General features: G+C 44.2%; 9 protein-coding genes and 1 non-coding gene across 10 annotated transcripts; 6 read left to right on the top strand and 4 right to left on the bottom strand.

Moving 5' to 3' along the window:
• The first annotated feature begins 886 nt into the window (after positions 1-886).
• Positions 887-3,786, top strand: FA14DRAFT_161516 (uncharacterized protein). Its single transcript, XM_025499154.1, has one exon. The coding sequence runs from the start codon at positions 942-944 to the stop codon at positions 3,750-3,752; it is 2,811 nt and encodes a 936-aa protein (XP_025354184.1). The 5' UTR covers positions 887-941; the 3' UTR covers positions 3,753-3,786.
• Positions 3,787-3,802: 16 nt separating this feature from the next.
• On the bottom strand, positions 3,803-5,305 carry FA14DRAFT_156558 (uncharacterized protein; the record flags this gene model as incomplete). Its single annotated transcript, XM_025497839.1, has 1 exon — positions 3,803-5,305. One exon carries the CDS (start codon positions 5,303-5,305, stop codon positions 3,803-3,805), a length of 1,503 nt encoding a protein of 500 aa, XP_025354183.1.
• Positions 5,306-5,606: 301 nt separating this feature from the next.
• Positions 5,607-9,662, top strand: FA14DRAFT_161514 (DNA mismatch repair protein Msh6). The gene has a single exon (XM_025499153.1). It carries the CDS (start codon positions 5,686-5,688, stop codon positions 9,553-9,555), a length of 3,870 nt encoding a protein of 1,289 aa, XP_025354182.1. The 5' UTR covers positions 5,607-5,685; the 3' UTR covers positions 9,556-9,662.
• An 88-nt stretch (positions 9,663-9,750) lies between these two features.
• FA14DRAFT_190991 (uncharacterized protein) lies at positions 9,751-10,760 on the top strand (the record flags this gene model as incomplete). Its single annotated transcript, XM_025501835.1, has 1 exon — positions 9,751-10,760. Exon 1 carries the CDS (start codon positions 9,795-9,797, stop codon positions 10,758-10,760), a length of 966 nt encoding a protein of 321 aa, XP_025354181.1. The 5' UTR covers positions 9,751-9,794.
• FA14DRAFT_136301 (putative RPN5-26S proteasome regulatory subunit) lies at positions 10,742-12,450 on the bottom strand (the record flags this gene model as incomplete). Its single annotated transcript, XM_025497018.1, has 1 exon — positions 10,742-12,450. One exon carries the CDS (start codon positions 12,448-12,450, stop codon positions 10,813-10,815), a length of 1,638 nt encoding a protein of 545 aa, XP_025354180.1. The 3' UTR covers positions 10,742-10,812.
• Positions 12,451-12,594: 144 nt separating this feature from the next.
• On the top strand, positions 12,595-18,645 carry FA14DRAFT_65992 (uncharacterized protein). Its single transcript, XM_025502661.1, has one exon. The coding sequence runs from the start codon at positions 12,778-12,780 to the stop codon at positions 18,601-18,603; it is 5,826 nt and encodes a 1,941-aa protein (XP_025354179.1). The 5' UTR covers positions 12,595-12,777; the 3' UTR covers positions 18,604-18,645.
• Positions 18,646-18,862: 217 nt separating this feature from the next.
• FA14DRAFT_161513 (putative mfs-multidrug-resistance transporter) lies at positions 18,863-20,930 on the bottom strand. The gene has a single exon (XM_025499152.1). It carries the CDS (start codon positions 20,668-20,670, stop codon positions 18,901-18,903), a length of 1,770 nt encoding a protein of 589 aa, XP_025354178.1. The 5' UTR covers positions 20,671-20,930; the 3' UTR covers positions 18,863-18,900.
• A 654-nt stretch (positions 20,931-21,584) lies between these two features.
• Positions 21,585-21,692, top strand: FA14DRAFT_t32. The gene has a single exon. It is a non-coding gene; the product is annotated as a tRNA-Thr (tRNA).
• Positions 21,693-22,344: 652 nt separating this feature from the next.
• Positions 22,345-22,809, top strand: FA14DRAFT_123632 (cytochrome b560 subunit of succinate dehydrogenase; the record flags this gene model as incomplete). The annotated part of the gene is made up of 1 exon (XM_025496588.1): positions 22,345-22,809. One exon carries the CDS (start codon positions 22,345-22,347, stop codon positions 22,807-22,809), a length of 465 nt encoding a protein of 154 aa, XP_025354177.1.
• Positions 22,810-22,906: 97 nt separating this feature from the next.
• FA14DRAFT_180510 (Mog1p/PsbP-like protein) lies at positions 22,907-23,646 on the bottom strand (the record flags this gene model as incomplete). Its single annotated transcript, XM_025501012.1, has 3 exons — positions 22,907-23,318; positions 23,378-23,506; positions 23,567-23,646. 3 exons carry the CDS (start codon positions 23,644-23,646, stop codon positions 22,907-22,909), a joined length of 621 nt encoding a protein of 206 aa, XP_025354176.1.
• Between the last annotated feature and the right edge of the window lie 207 nt (positions 23,647-23,853).

Here is a 23,853-nt window from a genome sequence, read left to right as displayed (position 1 = left end):
ATGAATACAAAGATTGCTTTATTGATGTATACACATGCTGCCATTTCTTCACTGTAGATTAGAAAAGCCACAACACTATTCGCCTGCATAGAGAATACAAAAAATGGAATACAGATTATAATTCAATTAACGCATACTTTTTTAATTAAAAAAAAGCACAAGACGCCTAGAATTGTATCATATTCGGCCGTTGGTGTGAACAGGAGGTGGTACGATCGATTGCAGTCAATCATCGATCAGCATTTCATTGTCAACAGGAGATGTGCATAGAACGGCCTAATTTCGGTTCAAACGGATTCGGAGTCCAAATTGTCAAACAAGGATAAAGATAGTTTTTCCAGATAATCACCACAGCTTATTTGAAACACCGTCTCTTTTGATCGGATGTTCATTATATGATGTTGATAGGGGATTCTAGAATAGAGCAAAAGAGAAACAAAGATGAGCAAAGATGCAAAAAGAAAAGATATAGAACTGCAGCACCCAGGATTCCCGCGTGGTCCCCCACCGCAGTACTGACTAGGCGATACCGTGCTTGACTTCGCAGATCGGACGGGATGCGGTACTTTCACGGTTCTATGGCCGCAGATATGAGAAGAAGGTAGTATAAGATATAAGATACAACACGAATTAATTGTGATTATGATGTGATGCGCGCTTGAGGAGTGATGGGTAGCATCCAGTGCATACAAGGAGCAAACAGCAGCTGGCATTTTAACCCTTAATTGTGAAAGGAAGCCGACTGGACACAATTCGGCACGCTGAATACGCGTAAAAAAGTGACCTCCCGAACCTTTGTAATGCCTGTTGGCGCGTGCGTTTTCTTCTTAATTCTTAAGATGTGAGCTTAATTAATATCCTGTCTGTCTCTTTCGCTCACTTCCATATAACAAATAGGTTGGTATGATAGACATGCAATAGACTCAAAGCTGAGAGCAGAAATGGATGTTGGCTCAAATACAGGTGCATCAAAAGCACATCATCACAATGGATCCGCATTCAAAGAGGTAAACCTTCAATCATCATCCTGGCTCGAACAAACATTATCCCAATCAAAAACGCATGGATTGTCTTATATAGACGTTGAACCGTTCCTACAAGATGACTTTGATCCTCAAGAGTATGCCAATAGCATCATTGAAGCGCCAAATGCTTCACAGATAAATCGTCGAAAAGGAAATGCGTCAGCAAAGACCGATTCATCAGATAGTTCTACTACATCAAGAGAGCTGGCAGCGAACTGGCTGCCGCAATCAGGTCGTGTTGAAGGTGACTTGAGTGTCGCTCTTGGTCGATTGAATGTCGCGATCGATGATGTTGACAGATTGGTTCGGGAAGAGGTAACGCAGAATGCCAGCACATTATTAAAACATACCACCACTCTCCTCGATCTTAGACCGACATTGAATATACTAACGGCATCGCTAGACACTTTGGACAACCATCAAGCAAAACTTGTAGCCAAAATTAGTGCTCCACAACAGGTTTTGGAAGAGCAAACGGTTCGACTGGCGAAGATGCGTACAGCACAATCTACTGTAAAACAATCTCAACGTCTTGTCAGACTATTGCGCAGATTACAAAGCCAAATGCAAGAATTGGGTATCTCAAAGGATGAAAGGAAGGGTGGAGAAGCAAAAGGTCAACTGGATCGATTAGGAGAGGAAGATGGAGAAGATATTTCGAATCAACAATCAACTGCAATCGATGATGTGATTGATGCCGACCTAGACGAATCTGCTGGAAGAGGTCTGAGCAGAGCTGCAATGACTGTGGCGGAGATCTTGTCAATGCTGTACGGAAGTACTTCACAAGATGGAAAAGACCACGCCATACAGGCGGAGGAAAATGGCGAAGAGAAAGAAGACTCCAAACAATCATTACTTGAGCTTGATTTTGTTCAAGAATGTTTGCCAATGATCGAAGAGGCACGCGAAAGGGTCACAGATATGATGGAGGATATGATCGTTCGAGGATTGCGAGATCTTGCGCCTACTTTATTAAGCACTTCATTGCAAACCGCTTACAATTTAGGTCATCTGACTGATCTTGTGCGAGATTTGCTGGCCGATCTGACAGACGTCGTTCGTGATCGTGTGCATGCAGCGTTCGACATGCAATCTCTGGCACGTGAAATTGGATCAAAAGAACCCCAAAGTCAACAAAGCACATCGTATCGTGCTCGAAGAGGTGGAGATTACTCGACAGCTTTGCATCAAAGATGGACGAATGCTATCTGGACGAGGCTAGAAACTTTGATAATAGGAGAAATGGGAGCGGTGTGCAGCAAGGTATATACTCTCGAGCGTGTTTTGAGTCTCAAGAATGACACTTCAGCAGGAGTGAATTATTTGGAAAAGGCAATGAAAGTCTTAGGGGATAAACCTAGCGCAATGTTCTGGTCAACATTGGGGAATGCAATCGAAGAAGAGATCAATCAATCACAATCGCAGTTCATGATCCAAACTCTTGAACAATCGTATCCTAGATTGTTGCGCATCTTTCAAGAATTCTATGCAAAGGTATCCGTATACACTGGCACTTCTTATACGCATTCTCATCAAAGCCCCGAAACATTGGTCATCTTGCGATCGCTTGCCCGTTTTGAAGACACATTCCTTTCCCGATGCTCATCCCGATTTGATACGTTGTTGAACACTTCATTTACCGTCAAACAACTACCCGGACCGAAAGAAGCAGCAACTTTGGCCAAACTTGCATTGAACGAATTGGACAATGCACGTTTGGATCCTCTTTTGTTGCATGCTATCGGCAAAATTGTTTGCGATTGGCTAGCAAGAGGTGCACGTCGGATTGAAGATTTGGTGGTACAAGATGCAAGTGTTCAATCATTGCAATCTTTGCATCCATCTCATTCGCGTAATGCATCATTGACTGGAGCAGCATATCAATTACAGCTCGGTCTACAAAGAATTGCCGATCAAGGCCCGACGGAGTACAAAGAACGAGTCACAGACTTACAGAAGCAAGTTCGTCTGATGAGCGAGAACCGATTGATCGAACCTATACTGCAAACCGTGTTGAAAGAAATTTCTGACGTGATGGCAAGGATGCAATATGTGGATTTCAGTTTGAGCCGTGATGCCGTAAGCGGAAGTGGAAGTGCTTACATGGCCGATCTGAGCGATAGGATGTGGTTTTTACGTGAACAACTGTTTGTTCAGTATGATGTTCCTACAAGTGAATGGCTGGTAAAGATTGCAAAACATGCTCTCTATGCATTCGTTGCCAATGCATCACTCATACGACCGTTGGAAGAAGGCGGAAAGTTGAAATTGACTTCTGATATGACTGAATTGGAATTTTCAATTTCTCAACTTCTTGCAAGCGCACATCAAGTCACAAAGCCGCTATCGATGAACGATTGTGGTACAGAGTTCCATGCGTTACGAAGTTTCAGGCATCTCTTATTCACGGATGTGACAAAATGGGATCCGGTAGAAGAATTACGAGCAGGTTTGCCGCCACTAGCTGCGGCCCACCATATCATTGCAAGATCACGTTCGATCGCATTACCGAACGAATTGCATAAATGGTCACGAATCGAATATTTACGTTGGCTTCAATCTCATTCTCAACAAGAGGGTATGCAATTGATCAAAGGTTCTCTTGAAGAATGGAAAGCAAAGAGGAAAGAAGAGAACAATGAAGAAGATGAAGTGTTTATGAAATGCGTTGAACGTATTTTGTCATTTGTTGGCGAACAATCAAAGAAGACGCTTGAATTGTAATATTTACAATGTACATTATTTGCATAACCATCATATGTGTTTGTCATCACTTAGAGTCCTAGTTTGCGCGTCCAACTCTTTTGCTTGGATTCGGTCACATCCCTTACTTCATTTTGCTGTGGCTGTTGAGGGAGGGTGGTCTGACTTGCTGGAGCCGGGGGTGGATTCTGTCGTACAGGTACTGGAGAAGGATTAGCGGGGTGGTATGAAGGAGTTTGTGTTGGTAGTAGCGGTGGCGGAGCGGGTGCTTGCTGTGATGGCTCTTTTGGAGGAATTGGAGGCACATCATTGCTTCTTTGTATGCGTTGCGAGTCGGAGTATTGTGCTGGGTCTTTGTATGTTGAACTTTGCGTTTTATCATCGTTCCCTTGTCTGCTTGGTGCTGGCTGTTGCGAGACAGAGGGTGCAGGAGCAACTCTCCTCTGCGGTGGAAGAGAGGCCGAAGATTGTTTCCTTTCTTGCTCAACAGATTGATCGTATCTGACCCTATCAATATCTATGCTGGCAGGTAGTGCTTCACTGGAAACGGCAACTAGTGTATTTGACAACAGCAAACCAGGCCAAGGAGAGAAGAATGTCGTGGCGGTTACACAGTTTTCTTCATCGTCTATCCGACCGCAGGAAACTGAAGCTATTGCACCATCTTCTGCGTCAAAAGCATCTTCTTCTTCCGATTCGTCTTCATCTGAATCGTCTACATTGTTTGCTCCGGTCATCTTTCCTTTTCCTGATTGTGCACTCTTGATCGAAAGCGGAGGCAATCGACGTGAAAAAGAGGATGTATCCGATGCAGCGGTCAGTGTTGATGGGCTATGTACCAGATTAGCGGCACTGGTCATACGATCGATACCTCGCTGAGAAGGATCATCGTGTTTTGCATTGTCGTTACTGGCTTCTTCTCCGCTTAGCATGTCTGACTGTCTTTGCTTCACGATTGCTTCACGTTCCTGTTTGAGTTCTTTCTTCATAGCCTTCCTTTCATTTTTTGCTGCTCTTTTCTCTTCTGATTTCTCTTTTGCTTCTTGTCTCTTCTGTGCTATTTCTTGTATACTATTCCCTGCTGCATTCCAACCTCTTCTGATGCCGGTATGGGTTCCACGTACGCCGGACCAGGCACCTGAACCTGTTTTCCTTTGCATTTTTGGATCAGTGACTGTTTGTGCGATAGAGCGTTGTGATCTTTCTACCAATTGAACGACTGCTTCACGTTGCATATCTCCCATTATAGCTTGCGGAATGGCAATTTGCATGGCCGTATCAACTAACGTAGGCAACAAAGATGTTTCCATCAACGTTTCACGAAGCCAAGCATTACGTTTACCGAGTTTTTCCTCTTCAGTTTCTGTGGATGCAATTGAACGTGTTGATTCACCTTCTTGAAGTTCATCTTGGCTTAGTAAATCGTTAATTTTATCGCATGTACTCTTCTTTAATGCTTGTGTTGCTCGAAGATGTGCTAATCCTGATCGTATTTGTGCTAATATGAAATGTGCATGTGAAGGTGGAGGTGGTGGAGCAGCTCTAGAAGCTGTCGATGGCTGTTGACTTGTCATGATTGAATATGATGGTGATGGCAAGAAGATGTTGGCAAATAGACAAATGTTCCCGCTCCACTTTATACTAAATTGAACCTCTGGCTCTATTCGGCTCTTTTTATTGTACATAAAGTCGCCGTCACTACAATAAAATTAAAAGCGTGTTCAGGTATGCACGCACGTACGCGTCTGTCTATCTACGCGAACGAGTAAAAGAGCAACACGGCTTAATGCACTGCACTGCACACAAGCTTAAACGCGATTTCTCTTTCTTCGACGCGGCTGAGTGAAATACATAGACGTGCATACATCCACAACACTCCTTCTTTTCTTGTGTGTTATATATTCTTCTATCTATTATCATCCCCCTTCATATCACCTCATATGATAGATCAATCATGCCTCCTTCTTCTTCAATGAATGGTCGTTCGTCCAATTCATCTTCACAACCTAAACAATCAACCTTGTTCGGTTTCTTTGGAAAGCCAAATGCAGGTCCAGCCCCACCTTCACAACGATCTGTTCAACAAAATACTCCTGGCAGCAAATCAATCGCAATAAAAAGTGCATCTAGCAATGGTAAAGCTCCAAATGTACCAACACCACCACAAAGTGTGCAAAAGAGCAACGGTTATCCTTTGCAAAATTCATCTTCTTCCAATACGATGAATAGGAATGGTGGCGCACATTCATCTTCTCCTTTACGTGAACGTAGCGAAGGAAGAATCTCAAATGCGGCAAATCAAGGCTCTACCAAATCTTCATCAATGCTCGAAATGACACCACCGTCATCTTCGCCGCCAATCACAACTCTCCCTGCTATAGATGATGATGAGGATGAAGAAATGGTCACGCGTGTTCCCCGCCGTAAGGCAGCTATCAAACGTCAAGTCAATTACGCAGAATCAGACGATGAGTTTGGACTTGGCGGTGGACAGGATGATGATGACGAAAAGGATCAATATAAACCAGAAAATGATCGTCCGGCAAAGAAATCCAGAGTGCAGGATAGTGATGATGAATTTGATGATTTCATTGATCTAGATGAAGCAGAGTTGGAAAAGCTAGAGAGCAATGCTCTCAAAAGCAAGCAAAAGAAACAACCCGCAGCAACTCAGCATGCTCGCCCCTCTGCGAAACCGTCAACTTCATTTGCCTCAATGACCTCATCAGCGCCTGTACGCCGTCCGATGGCAGGTTCATCTTCTGCTGCAAGCTTGAAGCCAAATCAGAGCAAAGCACAGTCACCTACTGAAGAGCCATACGAATTTTTGACAAATCCAAAGGATAAGGATGGAAACCCGCCCAATCATCCAGATCACGACAAAAGGACGCTGCATATACCCAAAGCAACTTACGATACACTCACTCCGTTTGAGAAACAATTTTGGGATATCAAAAAGTGCAATAATGATACTGTACTCTTTTTCCAAAAGGGTAAATTTTATGAGCTATACGAGGATGATGCCGTCATTGCACATCGCGAATTTGGCTTAAAGATGACGGACCGAGTCAGGATGAAGATGGCAGGTGTGCCTGAATCTAGTTTCGACGCCTTTGCCAACAGATTCTTAGCACTTGGCTACAAAGTCGGACGTGTGGATCAAGCGGAAACAGCAGTTGCAATGGCTATGCGCAAAAGTGGAACAATGGTCGGCAAAGGTCCTGCCACTGCCGGCGGCAATGACAACAAAATTGTTCGTCGAGAATTAAAGCATATTTATACGAACGGAACAATTGTGGATGCAAATTGCTTACCCGATGAAATGAGTAGCTATTGCGTCAGTATCAAGGAGGTCATTTTTGATCCGAAACAAAATGGTCCTGCCGGTGATAAAGACGATGATAGTTTATCTCTTGTGCCTATCTTTGGAGTTTGTTTCTTGGACGCCAGTACCGCCGAATTCAAGATGAGACATTTCGAGGATGATGTTTCGCGTACCAAGTTGGAAACCTTGCTCCGTTCTTCTCGAATCAAGGAAGTTCTTCATGAAAAAGGAGGCATTTCTCGACGTACTTTACGTATTCTGAAGAACACTGTTGCACACGATTGTAACATCACCATGCTCAAGCCTCACGACGAATTCTTGGATGCAGAACAAACGCTTCGAAAGCTCAATCTGGTATATAACCCCATTTACCAAAATGACGAGCACGCATCAAAGAAGTCGTTGGATTCAGTTGAGCCTGTGGATGTCTCGATTCTTCCCGAAGCCATTCAGCAAGTGTTGGATACGCCAGAAGCACTGAGTGCCTTGGGAGCAATGCTGGCCTATCTGACTCAATTGAATTTGGAAAAGGATATCTGCGCCAGCAGAAAGTTTGACATTTTTGATCCAGCAATTAATCAAACTTCTATGCTTCTGGACGCTCAATCTCTCACTCATCTTAATGTTTTGGTCAATGAACAAGGCGATACGCAAGGAACACTGTTGAATCTTGTCAATCGAGCAGTCACGCCTTTTGGCAAGAGATTGATGCGCATCTGGCTGTTGACACCTTTGGCGCAAATTTATGCAATCACTTCCCGTCAAGAAGCCGTAGAGGCATTGCTTGGTGATTCTTCTTTCCGTGAGGATTTTGACATCTTTGCTAAATCTTTGCCAGATATCGAGCGTATCATGCCACGCATTTATGCAGGCAATTGCAAATCTGCGGATTTCAATCGTGTTCTCAAATCTCTTGCCCGATTTGATGAAAATATCACCTTGTTCAAAGAGCGGGCTGGTGCGTTTGGTACAGATGTTGTTCAAGCATTGTTAGCCAGTATTCCTCCTGTATCAGAGTATGCGCAGGATATTTTATCGAAATGTCAAAAGGGCGAAAATTTCGAGCCAAAGCCAGGTCATCATGACTCATACGATCAAGCATGCGACAACTTGGACGAAGTGGAACGCTCGCTTGCGGCAGAGCTTGTTGAAGCAGCTAAAGTATTGAAATTATCAAAGGACCGTGTCAAATTCAAAGACATTGGCACAAACGAGATCAGGCAAGTTGAAGTACCAATCAAAGTGAAAGTGCCGGACACATGGTCATTGGTTTCGCAAACACAAAGCGTGAAGCGATATTACCCTCCAAAAGTACGTCAACTTGTCAAACAGCTCAAAGAAGGAAGGGAGACAAAACTGGTCGCATTTAAAGATTTCCAAGCAAGTTTGTTCGAACAATTCCAGAAAAATGGAGATCAATTCTTGCAAGCCGTGAAAGGGATCGCGGAAATGGATTGCTTGGTAAGCTTAGCCAAAGCATCCTATGCAATGGGAGAACCATCTTGTCGTCCGGAATTCGTGGAAAGCGATACAGCAGTTGTCGATTTCGAAGAATTACGCCATCCATGTATGGCCAGCACCTCCACGACAGAATTCATTGCCAATGATATTGCTCTGGGAGGAGTTCAACGTCTTTCGGATCGTGATGATCGTGATGATGACGAAGGACCTGCACGAGTTACAATTCTCACTGGTGGTAACATGGCCGGTAAGAGTACTACTGCTCGTACTACAGCAACTGCCGTTATTTTGGCGCAATTGGGTTGTCGAGTCCCAGCATCTAGAGCTCGTTTGAGTCCTATCGATCGTATTGCATCTCGTATGGGCGCAAATGATCAACTCTTCCGTAACAATTCAACTTTCATGGTTGAAATGCTGGAAGCTTCGCGTATTTTAAAGGATTGCACACCTCGTTCGCTGGTCATCATGGACGAATTGGGACGTGGAACATCTACCTTTGATGGTCAAGCAATCGCATATGCTGTTTTGCATCATTTGATTGGACGAACTCGCTGCTTGTGCTTCTTCTTGACGCATTATACTTCTTTGGCACACGAATTCGAAGGTCGCTATGGTGTTGCAAATAAACACATGCAAGTTTTGGTCGACAGTGAAATACGCGAAGTGGTATTCACGTATAAACTTGTTGATGGCATTGCTGAATCTTCGTACGGTACTGAAGTTGCCGCTTTGGCTGGTGTTCCAATGGAGATCTGCGATCGAGCAACCAAGATTTCCCGCGAATTTGCAGCTACCACCAAAGAAGCCGAAAAGGAGCGTATGCGAAAGATGGGCGATGCATTATCGGTGGCCACTTTGAGTGATTTCGCATTGATTTTCAAAGCAGGATCGGGAAAAGAAGTCAATCAAGACAGTCAAAAGAAGAAAGAGAGCTTCAATGTGGACGAGCAAGCATTGAATTTTATGAGAAAGCAAATTGCCACCGTTATGGCAAATCGCAGTAATGGAGTGGAAAATGGAGTTAGCATAAGTGCGTAAACGTTTTGGTCGCGGTTTTGCTTTCATATACCTTTCTATCGCTTGTGTTACCTTTTCAATCACAGAGATATCTTTTAGCACACATTATCATGAGTAATGACATTGACATTTTATCTTTTCTGTTTGTTTGCTTGACAGGAAATCGAAAGCAAGGGTTTAGTGGGTCGTTCGCTGGCAGAAAAAGGGGATACAGGCAAAAAAGCAAAGAAAGTGAGAGCGAGAAGGATGATGGGTTGGGTATGCCTTCCTTCTTTCCGGAAGAAGAAGGAGATGAAACACCGCCAACTTCCTCGCAGAGTGAACCGATGGAAGACAAGTATTCATTATCGCCCTTCAAGAGTAAACTACACCCAAGAAAGAAGAGCAAGTCTAGTACGCCAAAATTACAACAGATGACCTTGGACTTAGGTCAAAAGATGCGAATTGATTGTCGTAAATGCGGCATGTCCTACGACCGTACAGATACAAAAGATGTGCAAATGCATAGCCGACACCATTCTGCCATGATGCAAGGAATGGAATGGTGTTTGCGCAATCCAAACAAGAAGGGCAGATTGATCGGACAGCACAAATTACCCAAATCTTCCATCGATGCCTATGTGGCCGAACAAGATGTCGGATCGAGAAAAACGAGCAAAGACGAAAATGAAGTTCAACTTTGGGCTTTTGCTATTGGTAAAGGCCAGCAAGACCCTTCGACATTTAGTGTTTTGCAAGATGTGAAAAACATCATGGATTCAGCTTTGGGTGCTGTCCCGATTGAATTAGGAACGAGTGGCGAGAGAGAATGTCAAGATAAGCTCATCGTGGCTGTATGGCGTGATCGTGTGGTGGGGAGTGCACTTGTAGGTGAATTGCCAAAGTCCGTTGATATTTATCGCATTTCATCCGAATCGGAGAAAGCAGTGATCATCGACACAACCGATAAAGCGGGATGGGAAAAGGTACCGCTGGCTATTCATCGTATTCATGTCATTTCCATCCTTCGTCGAAGTGGGATCGCAAGTGCAATGTTGGATGCTGCTTTGAACGATTGCGTTTATGGTTTGGACAGGCAAGAAGTGATTCGTACGATCGGACAAGGATCAAAAGCAAATACAACAGCTTTCAGTCAACCAACGGAAAGCGGTCGATTATTGGCACAAAGGTGGATACAAGAAGAAAGTGGGGAAAGCAACGGTGTTCTAGTCTTTCAAGAAGCTTGATAATGAGATTATATTGTATTTTATTACACATGTACAACAAAAACACTAACAATCATGATGAAGTAGTAGCTGCGGCGGCCGTTAGACCAGCTCGACTGACAGCGTATTCTCTTGCAATCAAATGAGATGTATTCTCGACAAGATTGAGCAAGGAAGTCATATCGTGTGTCCATCCGTTCAATTGTTCGGCGACATCTTTCTTCTTCTCAAAGTTCACCAAACCGGCCGGGCGATCAATTCGTGCATGAACGGTATGATTGGTCACCAAGCCTGCCAAAGATGTTTCTGTTGCATCTTGAGAGAGGTCCAATAATTGTGATAGTCGCTGTAGGGTAATCTTTGTGTAATATCTTGCTACTGTACGGATATTGTGCTCGACGACTCGTTTGTGAAGCTCCTCCCAACGGTATTCTCCCTCTTCAGACTTGTCAAATGTTGATGTGTTTCGCAAAATTGGGCTGTATAGAGCTTCAATTCCGGGCCATCGCATCAATTCTGGGGTGGTAAAGCATTTGAGTAAATTTTTATGTTCTGGAACCTTGTCGAGGTCTTCCAATCGTTCAGTTCGTGCCATCAAGTCGCTTTGCTCATTGTCATACGGACTCAAAACAAGGAAGACGACAATGTTTCGCAACGCTTCAGCGGCTTTAGAGGAGTCATCCTTGATTGGTTTTGTATCGTAAATTTCGTGGTAATGCTTGCAGACGTCTAGAGTCTTTCTGTTATGCAGCGAAAGGATGATCATCAAATCGTAAAAGCGTAGTTTCAAATCGGCATGTTTTCCTTTTGCAAAGAACTTTGTGTTGATCTTTTTTCCTGTGATGCCCATTCTTGCCCAATCTCCAGCAGCTTTGTACAAACGCATTTGTTCTAGAATGATTTCGTGCTTTTCACGTCTGTCCATACTTCCAAATGTTTCGACGGCAAGATCACCTAGCTTTTCTGCTGCTTCTGTTGTCTTGCCATCCCGTTCCAACATTTGTGCCAATAGGAGGGTCGAACGCGCTCTTGCCACTTCAACAAAGATCTTTCCTTCAGTAACTTGTCTAATGGTTTCTACTAATTGCAGCTTTTGTGCTTCCGTAAGCCCTTGATCTCCAATGCTCTTTGCTTTTTCCATCAATCTCTTCACTCCTTCGTTCTCCTGTCCTTCACCTTTGTCATCAATATCGATTGCCTCTTTCATCTTTTGTCGTTTCTCTGCTTTTTCTGCATCATCTGGAGTATCGTTTTTTGCAGTCTTGACAGCTTCCTTTGCTTTGTCTTCTTTTGGTTTCTTTTCCAAAGTCTCCTCTCCGTCATCTTCTTCTTCTGCTGCACGATCTTCTGGTCTCTTGCCTGATTCTCCAATTCCAGGTGCGAATAAGAAACACATTGCCGCTCCTACCATCTTTGTGACAGCTTGTTTTAACTGGCCATGTCTCTTTGAAAGCGCTGAGATTGTTTCGTTCAATTGGTCAAACGAAGGTTGTGTAACACTTGGAGTGGTACGTAACAACAAAACGGCCATCAATAATAATCTGGATGTGCTTGCCAAATCAGCACCATTACGTGCTTTCTTTTCGAGTGCCAAGATCTGTTCAAGGGCTTCGTTTACTTTTCCAGATTTTGCCAATGACTCTACTTGTGCTTCCGCTGCATCCACATCTTTTGTGTAATCAGCTTCTTGCTTTTTCTCTACCAGTGACATGTTGACTATTAAGAGATGATGATCGTGATGGTTTGTCAGTCGGATGGAGGTTTACATGCACAACACGCGTCACAATTGGGTTGAGAATGTTTGGCTTGCGAAGCTGGCCCATGCGCGGTACGCTGAGGAATCATTGAGGTTATCCACGTGATAATTTAGGGAAAGATGCTTAACGCGTACACACTGTAAGATACGCGGGTTAGTGTTGTTCTCGTGTTGTTCCACTTTTTCATTTATGAGCCTTTACCACCATTCAAGAAACGAACGATAGACGTACAAACACATATGACGGAACGATCCTAAGTCTCCCGTGATTAGCTCGTAAACATGCCAGCAAGGGTACTGCAAACCCGACAAGAAGCAGGTCCTTCGAGAAGTGTCAGAGAAACGCCTGATGCATCTTCACGTCGAACGACAGTTCCCAAAGCTCGACCAGGACAGGCTGTTGCATCATCAAGGACGGTGGCTAGCAGCTCTTCCGCGAGCAGTGCGACTGATAAGCCTAAAGTAGCTGCTACTTCAACATCTCGTACAACAGACCCTCGAAGCAGCAAGTCAGCTCCTCAAGATGCATTACTGGAAGATCTGTCGAAACCGTCTAGATGCAGAGGGGAGCAGGTCCAATCGCTGCTTCTCCTACTGAATTCATCTACAGACGCCTTGAATGTTCGAATATTTCACAAAGATTCGATATGCGGTACACAACAAACCGATGAACAAAATGATAAAGAAGCAGCCAAGCGGGTCCTCATTGCAAAACAAGTGGTCAATAGTATCATCAATGCACTCAATGATCTTGTCACATCTTCTTGGAAGCCAGAAAAGACCAAGGAAGCGGATGGTGCTTCACCACAGCCCACCCTATCCTCCTCTCGACCTTCATCGGTAGAAAGTATGAAAAAGCATGCAAGCACTTCTGCAAGACCGGTGCAATCTTCACAGAAGAGCAAGATGTCTACTACCGACACAAAATCGACATCAAAGCTTAACATATCGTCAGACAATGTGACAGCGCTTCTTGATTGCTTTCGAATCGCCATAGAATACCTACTCCAAAAGCTACCAATCGAAAAAAGTAAAGAGATTGAAGGAATACGTTTGAGTGTGATCCGGAAAGTAGTCGCACTGGAACTATTTGAGATTGCATCTTACGACTTGGAGCTGGTACGGATTGCGAAAAAGCTCAGTGCATCACAGCAACGGACTGGGCATACAGACTGCTTTCTATTAGACGATTCTGCTGTGAGGGAGATATCCGATCCGGGTTCAGCGATTACTCTGCTCGAAATACAATGTCTATCATTTGTCACCTCATTATCGCTGGCTTCACGAACCAAAGCCTCAAAAATGCTCCATGATGCCGTCGATCACTCCAATGGCCCACTGAGATTGCAATGGAGGATACGGAAAGACTTGAAGGACAAGGTAGACGCAAAAGCGGTTGATCGACATGCATACACGATTGAAAGGGCTATATCAAAGCTCATCTCTGCGCAAGGAGAGGAAGAGCCAGAGTTTACCTTCGCTTGTAGAAGTGCATCGCTGAAGTTCCTCCAAAGCGTTTCAGACTTGGACTTGAGCGCATTTTGGGATCGGGCTGCAAGGGTGGGTATCTCGCATTTCCGAGCCACAGCTGATGATGAAGGGAAGTTCAAGGTATTTGAGCAAATCAATAATCTCTTTAAACAATTGACAAAAGATGGTGAAAAGTATGGATCGATGTACAATCACCCTCCACAAGACATCTCTTCAAGCAAAGAATACAAGACTTTTCGTGATACTTGGCAGCATCTTGCTCGTAAGGCTGGAAGCGTTTGTCATCGACTAACGTCTGAGCCGCTGCGAGCCGAAAAGGCATATCTGGAGGCCATCCAGAATATAGATGATTCGATTTGGCAAAGTATTAGCGAAAAGGCAGGCAAAATGCCCATCTGTTATTTATTTCAGCTCGAGGTAATGAATGACAAAGATGGTGTTCGTACTCCCTTGCAAGATACCGGCCGATTGATCAAAGTGGTGTTGGAATTGCAAATATATGAGCTGCTTCGGTTCCAGAAAGGAGAGCGAACGATTTTTGATACCCTGGCAGCAATGCAAAGTGCCGCCGTCGAAGCTCTCCCGAGTGTAATGGAAATGTGCATGGAAATACTCGATCATACAATTCATCGTGAAGAGGGTCCGAGAGCACTTGATGTCGTCCTGAACCGTTTGTTGGAGTATTATGACGAAAAGACGATGCCATTGCGAAGAGCGCGTGTTCTTCTCCGTCAAATAGAGCGTCACTTGTTTTACCCTCGTGACGGCGATGCGTTCAACCAAGCCAAGGTGATGATGGAAGAGGTTGCTTCGTTGTTGGGAAAGAGTGAGATTGGAAAAGATGTTGGATTGCTGCGGTACAAATCTCAATATTCTTCAACGCTCAGCTTGCTTTGGGTCATGTTGGACATGCGTCAATCACACGACTCGGAATCGATCATTAGTCATCTTCAGAAAGGGGTACATTCGCTGACAGAAGCACTCCCACCAGACACTAAAAAGGAAGTTGCCAAAGGTGATGATGCTTCAAACAAAATATTGCGAAAGACGAGCGCTCCTCGTCAAGTGAACGTTCGTGAACCCAAGACTCCACCATCACGATCACAAGAACAAAAGAATTACAAAGCAGTTACGACGATTGTGCAGAAAACAGAGTCAGAGATTTCATCAACACAGAAACAGAATCAGTTTGATAATGTGGATCGCTTATTGCGTCTCCTAGAATGGTCTCAAGGCTGCGATGCATGGCACGGATCAACAGTTGTGAGCGTACAGGTCAACAAAGTGGGTCGCCGTATCACCAAATTATTGGGAACGGCTGGCAACGATAGACATCTGGTCTTTTCTGCCAATCTGATTGCTCAATATACGTCTTTAGGACAATACAAGCTTGCCAGTCTGATTGTTCGTGAGGTTAAAAATGTCGAACATGCAGGAGGTGAAGCCTGGGCCCGCTTTACACTAGCAGAAGCAGATTTGCAGAGTCATGTAGGACAAATGAAGGAGAGTATAGTCACCTTTGACAAAGCCGTTGAGATCTTGGAGCACCTAGATCCGATCGAAAAGTCATCTGGTCTACAAAGCGCCCTGCAACGTATCTCACATACGGAAATGCAAGCAAGTGCATTTCGTACATTTGGTCAAATTCACTCGGCAAAAGGTAATCTGACCGCAGGCTTGCAAGCAGCTATTGAAAGTGTGAAGTTGTCGATGAAGAGTGGTACTATGTTAGCCCGCCTTTCCGCAAAGAAGGATGAAGATGAAGCAAATGCTTCTCCTTTCGTTGCACAGCAACAACACCAACCGCAAGCAACTTCGCCCGTCCAAAAAGCCAGCAATCGAAAATCATCGCCGAATCTACGTTTCTCTTCCCCACTTTTGGCTATGTTACATGTTCGAATGGTGAAAGCGTTGCATGAATCGTACATTCTTGTTAGCAAAATTCATTGTATTCGTGGATCCGCACGGGATGCAGAAGCATTTGCTACAGAATGTGTCGAATTTGATGCACATGCTCAAACGCCCGCTCTCCATTCTTTCGCACTGCTACATAGAGCTTCCATTAGATTACGAATGGGTCAAGCACAGGCTGCTACAGATGATGTCGAAGCTGCGATTGTCTTGATCGATTCTCAGCATGATACAATCATTCATGCTACTTTGGCATTCTTGCAAGGCGACCAACACTTTAAGCTGCAATCCTTTGCTGAAGCAATGAACCAATTCGGTAAAGGTCAAAAGATCTTGTCAAAGATTGACACTGCATTTGCAGCGGAGAACAAAAATCCAGACGAGGTAATGGAAGCAGCGTTACCCACTTTGAAAGCTTTGTTGATTCGAAGGCAAGCTTGGCTGCTGCATATTACTGGTGAAGAAGAAGCGTGTGAACAGATGTTGGATTCGGCAAAGTTGTCCGGATATCAGCAGGATGCTGGCGAGACGGATGTTTTGCGCGGGAAGATTGCAATCCAACAAGCTCTCGCAAGTCTCAAACGGGATCCACAATTAGATCTTTTACCAGACGCAACCATCTCTCTTCCCTCGGTATTGAAAGGATTCGCTACAAGACCTCGACAGAAAGAATCCTATTCCAGCCCCCGCAAGAAAGAGGCAGGCAAAGCTGCATTTGAACATCTTCGGAATGCTTCGAGACTCTTTGATCGAGTAGTCGATCAAGGCAACACAGTCTCTAGTACTGCACTCCAGGAAGCTCTTGTGCAGAAAACCATTTGCACAACGCTTTTGGCAACGTTGACTTCCAGCATGAACATGCAAGCTCAAGGAGCGCAATTACAAGCCATTACTTTGGAGAGGGAGTTGGACGAGGTGATGGAGAGCAAATTGGCTGGATCAAAACGTTTTGGCAGTAGTCATGGCGGATCTGTGAAGATTTGGCCGCGTTTTGTGAATGCGAGTGCAGCTCCGAAGAGCAATCTTAAAAAGGGAGCTATGATAAAGAGCAAGGCAATCAGCACAGATGAGGATTCAAGTGAAAGTGAGTCAATTGACGCACCTCTTAGAGCACATTGGCAAGCATTGAAAGATCGTCGAAAGGTGTCCTTGCAGGAGGGTCAAGGGTTACCTTCTCATTGGACTGTCGTATCCATCTCCTTTGCTAGAGAGCGAAATTGCATGCTCTTGACACGTAGAGATGGTGGTCAAGAAGGCCAAAGTAGCCTGTACAGCATCCCGGTTGATCGACAAAGTCGTCGGGAAGGTGAAGAAGAGGAAGACACAAGTACGGTGGATGCAATCCTAGAACAATTGCGTCAAATCATCGCAGAGAGTAACGAAGCAACTCATTCGGCACAAAATCTACAGAGCCTAGATGCACGAAAAGCTTGGTGGACAAAGAGACGATTGTTAGACGCAAAGTTGAAGGCATTGTTGTGTGTTGTCGAAAAGACATGGTTGGGAGCGTTCAAGAGTGTTCTCTTGGAGAGCCTTTCGAGCTCGGAGGAAAATAAAGCTTTCTTGCAGAGCTCCTTACAGGCAGTCTTTGCCAAGTCATGTGTCAGCCAATCGGTCAAAGGTCGGAAAGCAAGCAAGCAAGATATATCTACAGAGATTGATGATCAGATTTTGGAAAGGTTCTGTGCATTGAAAGCAAGTGATTGTACAGATGAAGAGTTGGAGGATCTGGCTCATTATGTGATAGACGCTTATCAATGCAGAGGAATTCCCATTGCAGTGGATGAAGTGGATATGGACATTTGCGTAACAGACATCCGAGCAGCGCTGGAGTCCTACCGCGCTCGTGTAGTGCAAGAAGATCATGAGGATGCAAAGGACGATGATCACCACTTATTCTTGATTTTGGATAAGGACATGTGTGCAATTCCTTGGGAAAGCATGCCATGTCTGCGAGGCAAAGCAATTTGTCGAGTTCCATCAATGGACTTCCTTTTTGACCGTTTGCAAATGGCTCCTGATGGTCAGTTCACGATAGATTCTCAAAAGACTCGCTTGTCCTACGTGCTCAATCCTAGTCAAGAATTGATTCGTACGCAAGAGAGGTTTTTGCCATTGCTACAAAAGAATGTCACGCCATCGTCATCGTCCATCAGCTCGGTTCAGCAAACGCCATCAAATCGAACACAAAGACCTTCTCTGTTAGATGGGATGAATTATAGCTTGCCAACAAAACCCAAATGGAGAGGAATCGTTGGACGCACGCCGATCTTGGATGAATTTGCACATGCATTAGAGTCAAACGATATCATGCTCTATTTCGGTCACGGTGGAGCGGAACAATACATTCGTACATCTAGATTGCGATCCCTGATGCGTTGCGCTGTGACAATGTTATGGGGTTGCAGCAGTGGAGTTTTAAGGGAGATGGGCGACTTTGAGCGGAGTGGAACTCCCAACAACTACATGTTGGCAGGTTGTCCTTCGTTGGTGGGTAATCTTTGGGATGCAACCGATAAGGAGTTGGATGGGATAAGCGAGAACGTCATGAAGTTATTCGGCCTGATTACCGATCAAGTGAATGAGGCACCACCGAAAGGCGTATCTTTGGCTAAAGCGGTCGCGCAAAGTCGTGATGTTTGCAAGCTACCTTATTTGACTGGAGCAGCATGTGTAGTATATGGTATGCCAGTCTACTATCGATAGAACAATCAATAGATGTATGTACTTTTACTTCATTATACCACGGATTTCATTCATTTTATACCACATGGCATAGATAGAATAGCGCCCGTACTTGAATGAATTGAAAGAATCAACTGAGCGACCTTCTTTAATCTTTTCCTACCTCGCCTATTTCGGTACTCAACTCGCTTTCTAGACTTATATGATCTACTTTACTCTAAAATATTGTTCTCTCGTGTAGCTGGAATATGACGTAAAATCGTGAGAATTCATTTTGTGAGGACTAGTGATACAATTGTCTATAAAAGAGAAAGCTACTTAATGATCCGCAGCGTGTTTGCTCATAGCACGAATTTTTGGACCAAATTTGACGAGAACGAATGGGATGGGAAGCAAGACCAAAGCCAAGAAGCCCAACAAAGAACATGCCCATGAAATGCCAAGCTTGTTAAACATTTGACGAGTGAACAAAGGGAAACCTGCACCAAAAGCGGAACGAACGACTGTATTGCCTGCTAATCCTGAAGCTGCTTTTGCCAAATAAGCATCAACGATGTAGTTGAAAAGACCCAAGAATACGAGCAAGATGGCAAATCCTAAAAGTGCACCTCCAATCATTGGACTCCAGAAACTGATGCTCTTGTAATGCGTCCAACCGATCCAGAAGAAGGAAATGACCAAACAAGGAGCTGCAAGACAAACGATCAAAAGACGTTCTTCTGGCGGAACGCGACCTTTCTTTTCTGCAGCATATTCTTCCATCTTTCGAACGTAACGTGGGTTGAAATACAAGATATAAACCAAAACTCCAACCACACCACCTAAGAACAAAGGTAAGAACATTATTCCGGTAATGAGCGCATTGAAACCGTGAACTTCTTCGTAGATGATAGGGTAAGCGCCGAACAAGAGATAGATGATACCGTAAACGAAACCGAGATACATCGCCATTGCCAACAAGATTGGTTCTTGTACCAACATGATAAAAGGGAATAGCAAAGTGTCGTGCAAAAGATGCTTGGCCACCAAAGGATGCATATCAAGAGGAGATTTGTAGTAATCTTCGCCGGTTTCTTTGCGAATTCGTGCGGCTTTGCGTTGTAAGATGACAGGTGCATAGGATTCCTTGAGAGTAAAGACTACTAAAATCAAACAAACTCCAGAGAAAATGGTACAGACCCAAAACATCCAACGCCAACTCGTACCAGTCACTTGGATCGCGCCACTAACGATGGGGGAAATGGCCGGTCCTGCAAAAGGAGCGATGGAGAACATTGACATTGCGATACCACGGCTCTTTGCATTCCACACATCAGCAATGCAACCACCAGAATTTGTAAGTGGTGCAGCGCCGAACACACCACCTAAGAAACGAAAAACGAGAATTGAAGCAGTGTTTTTGCTTAAAGCGCATCCAACGTTGAAACCTGTATAAAATAGAATGCTGACAACGAAAACCGGTTTGCGTCCTAATCTCTCACTTAGGGGCCCAAAGATTAGGGGGCCTAAACAGTATCCTGCTACCCAAATAGAGAGTGCCAAAACTGCAACTTCTTCACTAAAACCAAAATACGAGATCAATTGAGGTGTAACACCATTGGGCGCGGATGACGTAAAGGTGGAGTTCAAGACCAAAGTGGCTGCAAGAACTGTTAGCCAGCACTTGTAGGCAAATGACCAATTCAATGGATTTTCTGGATCATCATCACCTTCCCAATGAACGATGATCGGTTCACCTTTTTCCAATTTTGGTTTTTGACTTATAAAACGTTCCAAAGCTGCTTCTGCTCTTGAATGAGATAATGTTCCACCGAATGGATGAGCAGTTTCATCTCCGAATGTAGGTGCACGTCTTGAAAACGTTCTTGAGGCTGTCAAATTCTCTTCTTTGCCTTCATTTGTTCCTGTATAGTTGGGTTGTGCCATAGGTGCAAATTTTGTTGAAGCAGATCGTTGATGTTGTTTCCTTTCTGCGCTTCCTTCTTCATCAGATGAGTAGTTGTCGACATTTTCTCTCTCTTCGATTTCTGGATCAGTGCTTGACATACCAGGAGATGGTTGTTTTTCGATGTCCATAGCTTGGCTCATGATGGGCAAACTTCAATCGCGGGAAGGTATTGCTTGACTTACTTGTGTTCTTGATAGCGATGAAGATGGACGGGAGAAAGAAGAAGAAGTTTTTATGATTCCTTACTTGATTTATATACTCAATTTGTGGCTTTCTATTCAGTATCATTTGTAGTTTTTTCCTCCACCCACTCACATGCTGGCCGCGGTGGAATTTTTCTCCCGCGGTGCAGATCTTTTATTGTTGGTATAGAATGAGCCCCTGCCTATAAAAGTCCAACTTTTATGCATTTGGAAGCAATCTGCATCTTAAGCACAACGTCAGTCTTTCTATTTATTCGGATCTATGTACCTTACGCACGAAAAAGGAATAACAAAACTTCACGTAAACAAAATTTAGTAAAAGGCGTATGAGTGCAGTGCGCGTCTTTAACTCTCGATTCGGGTGAGAAGATGTTTAGGCCCGTTTTCATTTCTATGCGTCCAGGGCCCGTACCGTAAAGCGCGGGAACGATTGAAGCGGGAAGGAAACGAATCTAAACGCCGTACCGTCGGAAGCTATAGACCGAGGAAACGTCCTATCTCCATGACGATACATTCTAGTCAGAGTTTTATTTTTAATAACTATCTGACATTCACGGAAAAAAGTTTATCAAGAAATAATAATGCAAGGTACAGACATTAGGCAGGATTAGAGCTTTCTTCGTAGAAGTCATGTTTCTAATTTAAGTTGTCATCAATATTTATGAAATATCACACAAATCGTATACGTCATCGTCCCAAGGGCGTGCCATGCTCATTGCAATAATACTTCTACTTCCCTTTCAACCAATACGATGATCACATTTCCAGGCTGGCTAGCAAATAATTTAATGAGAAGGGACGTCCGAGGCAACGGCTGTTAGAAGCATCTATGCCTCCCTTTAGTAGTAATTGCCCTTATAGCTCAGTGGCAGAGCGCATCACTTGTACACTGCTCTTTCGCCTGGAAGATGCAAACGGATGTCATGATGAGGTCGGTAGTTCAATCCTGCCTGGGGGCATTTATTATTGTATCTTTTTTTCTTGCGCGCAAGCACTGGCGCGGTTAGTTTTTTGCCGGAGCTGACAAACTTGAATGAAGAATCTTCTTGTCATCGCAAAGGATTATGGTTGTCTCGATGAGGAAGTTTAATAGAAGAACGTATCTCTGTCCGCGATCACCAACCTTTATAAACATTTGTTTGTAGAAGTTCCTGGTACAATCAGCTCTAAAATCCGATTGGCTCCGATTGGTCCGGCACGCGTGAGTGATATTACGCGGGGTTCAGGCTGTCGCAAAGCCTGCGCTTTCAGCCAATAGGCGCACGAGAAGGAGAAGCGCTAACAAGCCCTGCCTTAGTTAATGCGATCGAGCGGGTGTACTCCTTTTTACCATCATCATCATCGTTCACCTCCTTCAAAGCTCGCCAAAAGATGTCGTTATTCCCAAGTACAGCACGTACTGGTGTTTCGGCTTTGGCCGGATTGCGCTCTTCTGCGCCAAATGCATCATCAATGTTCCGTAGATCGTTTACTCCATTAGCATCAAATGCTGCAATGAAAGGACGTTTGTCAGAACAACAACAACAATCACAAAAGAGTATGACAATGCTCAAATCCAATGCAGCTCCATCTCCTGCTGCTATGGCAACACATATGATGATCAGACCATTCATGCATTCAGCCAAACGTTCATCTGCACCAACAAGTCAATATTCACAAGGAGAAGCATTAACATTGCTTAACGAACAAAGATCATTACGACCCAACAGTCCTCATTTGACAATTTACCAACCACAAGTGACATGGTACTTGTCTATCTTGACACGTATGACAGGTGTTGGCTTGAGTGTCTTGTTTTATGGTTGGGCAATCACATACTTTGCTTTGCCTTATACAGCCGTCGGACAAGCATTCACATCTGCTCATCTCATCAATTATGCAGCAATGGCACCTTTCTGGCTCAAGGTTGGTTTAAAGGCACCAATCGCTTTCGCGATGAGCTTCCACTCTTATAATGGTTTGCGTCACTTGGCTTGGGATATCGGATATGGTTTGTCAATGAAGGGTGTTTACATGGGTGCCTACATCGTTTTGGGTGCTTCCGTAGCTACGACGGCATGGTTGCTCACTCTTTAAAACGGCTTCTATCACAATATGTATTCTGCTTTGATTCAATAAATTGTTTGCGATGATGATATGATACATAAAGTTTGATTGTACACAAACAAGAAGATTAATGAGCAAACAGACCCCAGTCTTGCACCTTTAATGAACTAGCCGCACGCATGAAAGCCTCTTGAGCACTTGCACTCAAACTTCCTTCAATTCTTGCATCTTGTTCAGCATTCGCCAAAGCATCAGAAGCCAAAGGTTCATTCAAACTCATGATCAGATCAACATCTTTTGCTGGTGTAAAGCGCCATAATGCCAAATAGATTCGTACTCGATCACCTGCGCCTGTTCCTTGACCGAACTTTTTCACTGTTTGATGACCAACAAGTAGGAGTGGAGCAGGTGTTGGTGTTGAGCTGTTGAGTGTGCCGGACAGTACTGGCTGTCCTGGGCTAGTCCCTGGAATTGCATAAATTTCTTGTACTTCTGAAGATGTTGCATCATTGTCGTGTGCCAAAGAGTCAAAGTGGAAGCTGTATCGTGGGGTATTGTCAGCTTTCCCGTCAGAGACTTTTGACGTGAACACACTTACCGAATTGCAGCTTCCAGATCATCTGCGGCTGAACCTTCTTTGACGCTTTCTAGTACCTCTGTAATCATTGTGAGATCATTATTTGGACTCAAGAGAACCTCCTGGTTATCGGGTACCTGCCTCAAGTCACTGTTCATGAGGGAGAGTGAGTGTCTAAAGTGTATAATGCTGCCTATCTTCCCTACTCACCTGGCGTCAAGCCAATCTTTTGCAATGTTGGCAGTAATAGCACCGCCAAATAAAGGTTTTGAGTTCTGATCTACCGTCATATTTGTTATGTATGTGGTGTTGATCACGATAGCATGTATGATAAGAGGTGGAGCTGGATATTGGCTACACAGCCTGTTTGCCTTACCCTCTCTTACGCGCCAAAGTGAAATGAAAGCTTATTTTTAATTTTATTTGACTCTACACGTGCAAAGAATTTTTTGGATTTTGGATGTGCTCTTCCTCCAAATTAACCTCTTTCTGTCCTA

This window comes from Meira miltonrushii (genome assembly GCF_003144205.1).
Source record: "Meira miltonrushii strain MCA 3882 unplaced genomic scaffold FA14scaffold_3, whole genome shotgun sequence".
Classification (NCBI taxonomy): Eukaryota; Fungi; Basidiomycota; class Exobasidiomycetes; order Exobasidiales; family Brachybasidiaceae; genus Meira; species Meira miltonrushii.
This window is presented reverse-complemented; position numbering and strand designations above follow the sequence as displayed.

What these genes read in the sequence shown, in the direction of transcription:
- FA14DRAFT_161516 (XM_025499154.1), top strand. Translation starts at nt 942, where the DNA reads ATGGATGTTGGCTCAAATACAGGTGCATCAAAAGCACATCATCACAAT.
- FA14DRAFT_161514 (XM_025499153.1), top strand. Translation starts at nt 5,686, where the DNA reads ATGCCTCCTTCTTCTTCAATGAATGGTCGTTCGTCCAATTCATCTTCA.
- FA14DRAFT_65992 (XM_025502661.1), top strand. Translation starts at nt 12,778, where the DNA reads ATGCCAGCAAGGGTACTGCAAACCCGACAAGAAGCAGGTCCTTCGAGA.
- FA14DRAFT_161513 (XM_025499152.1), bottom strand. Translation starts at nt 20,670, where the DNA reads ATGAGCCAAGCTATGGACATCGAAAAACAACCATCTCCTGGTATGTCA.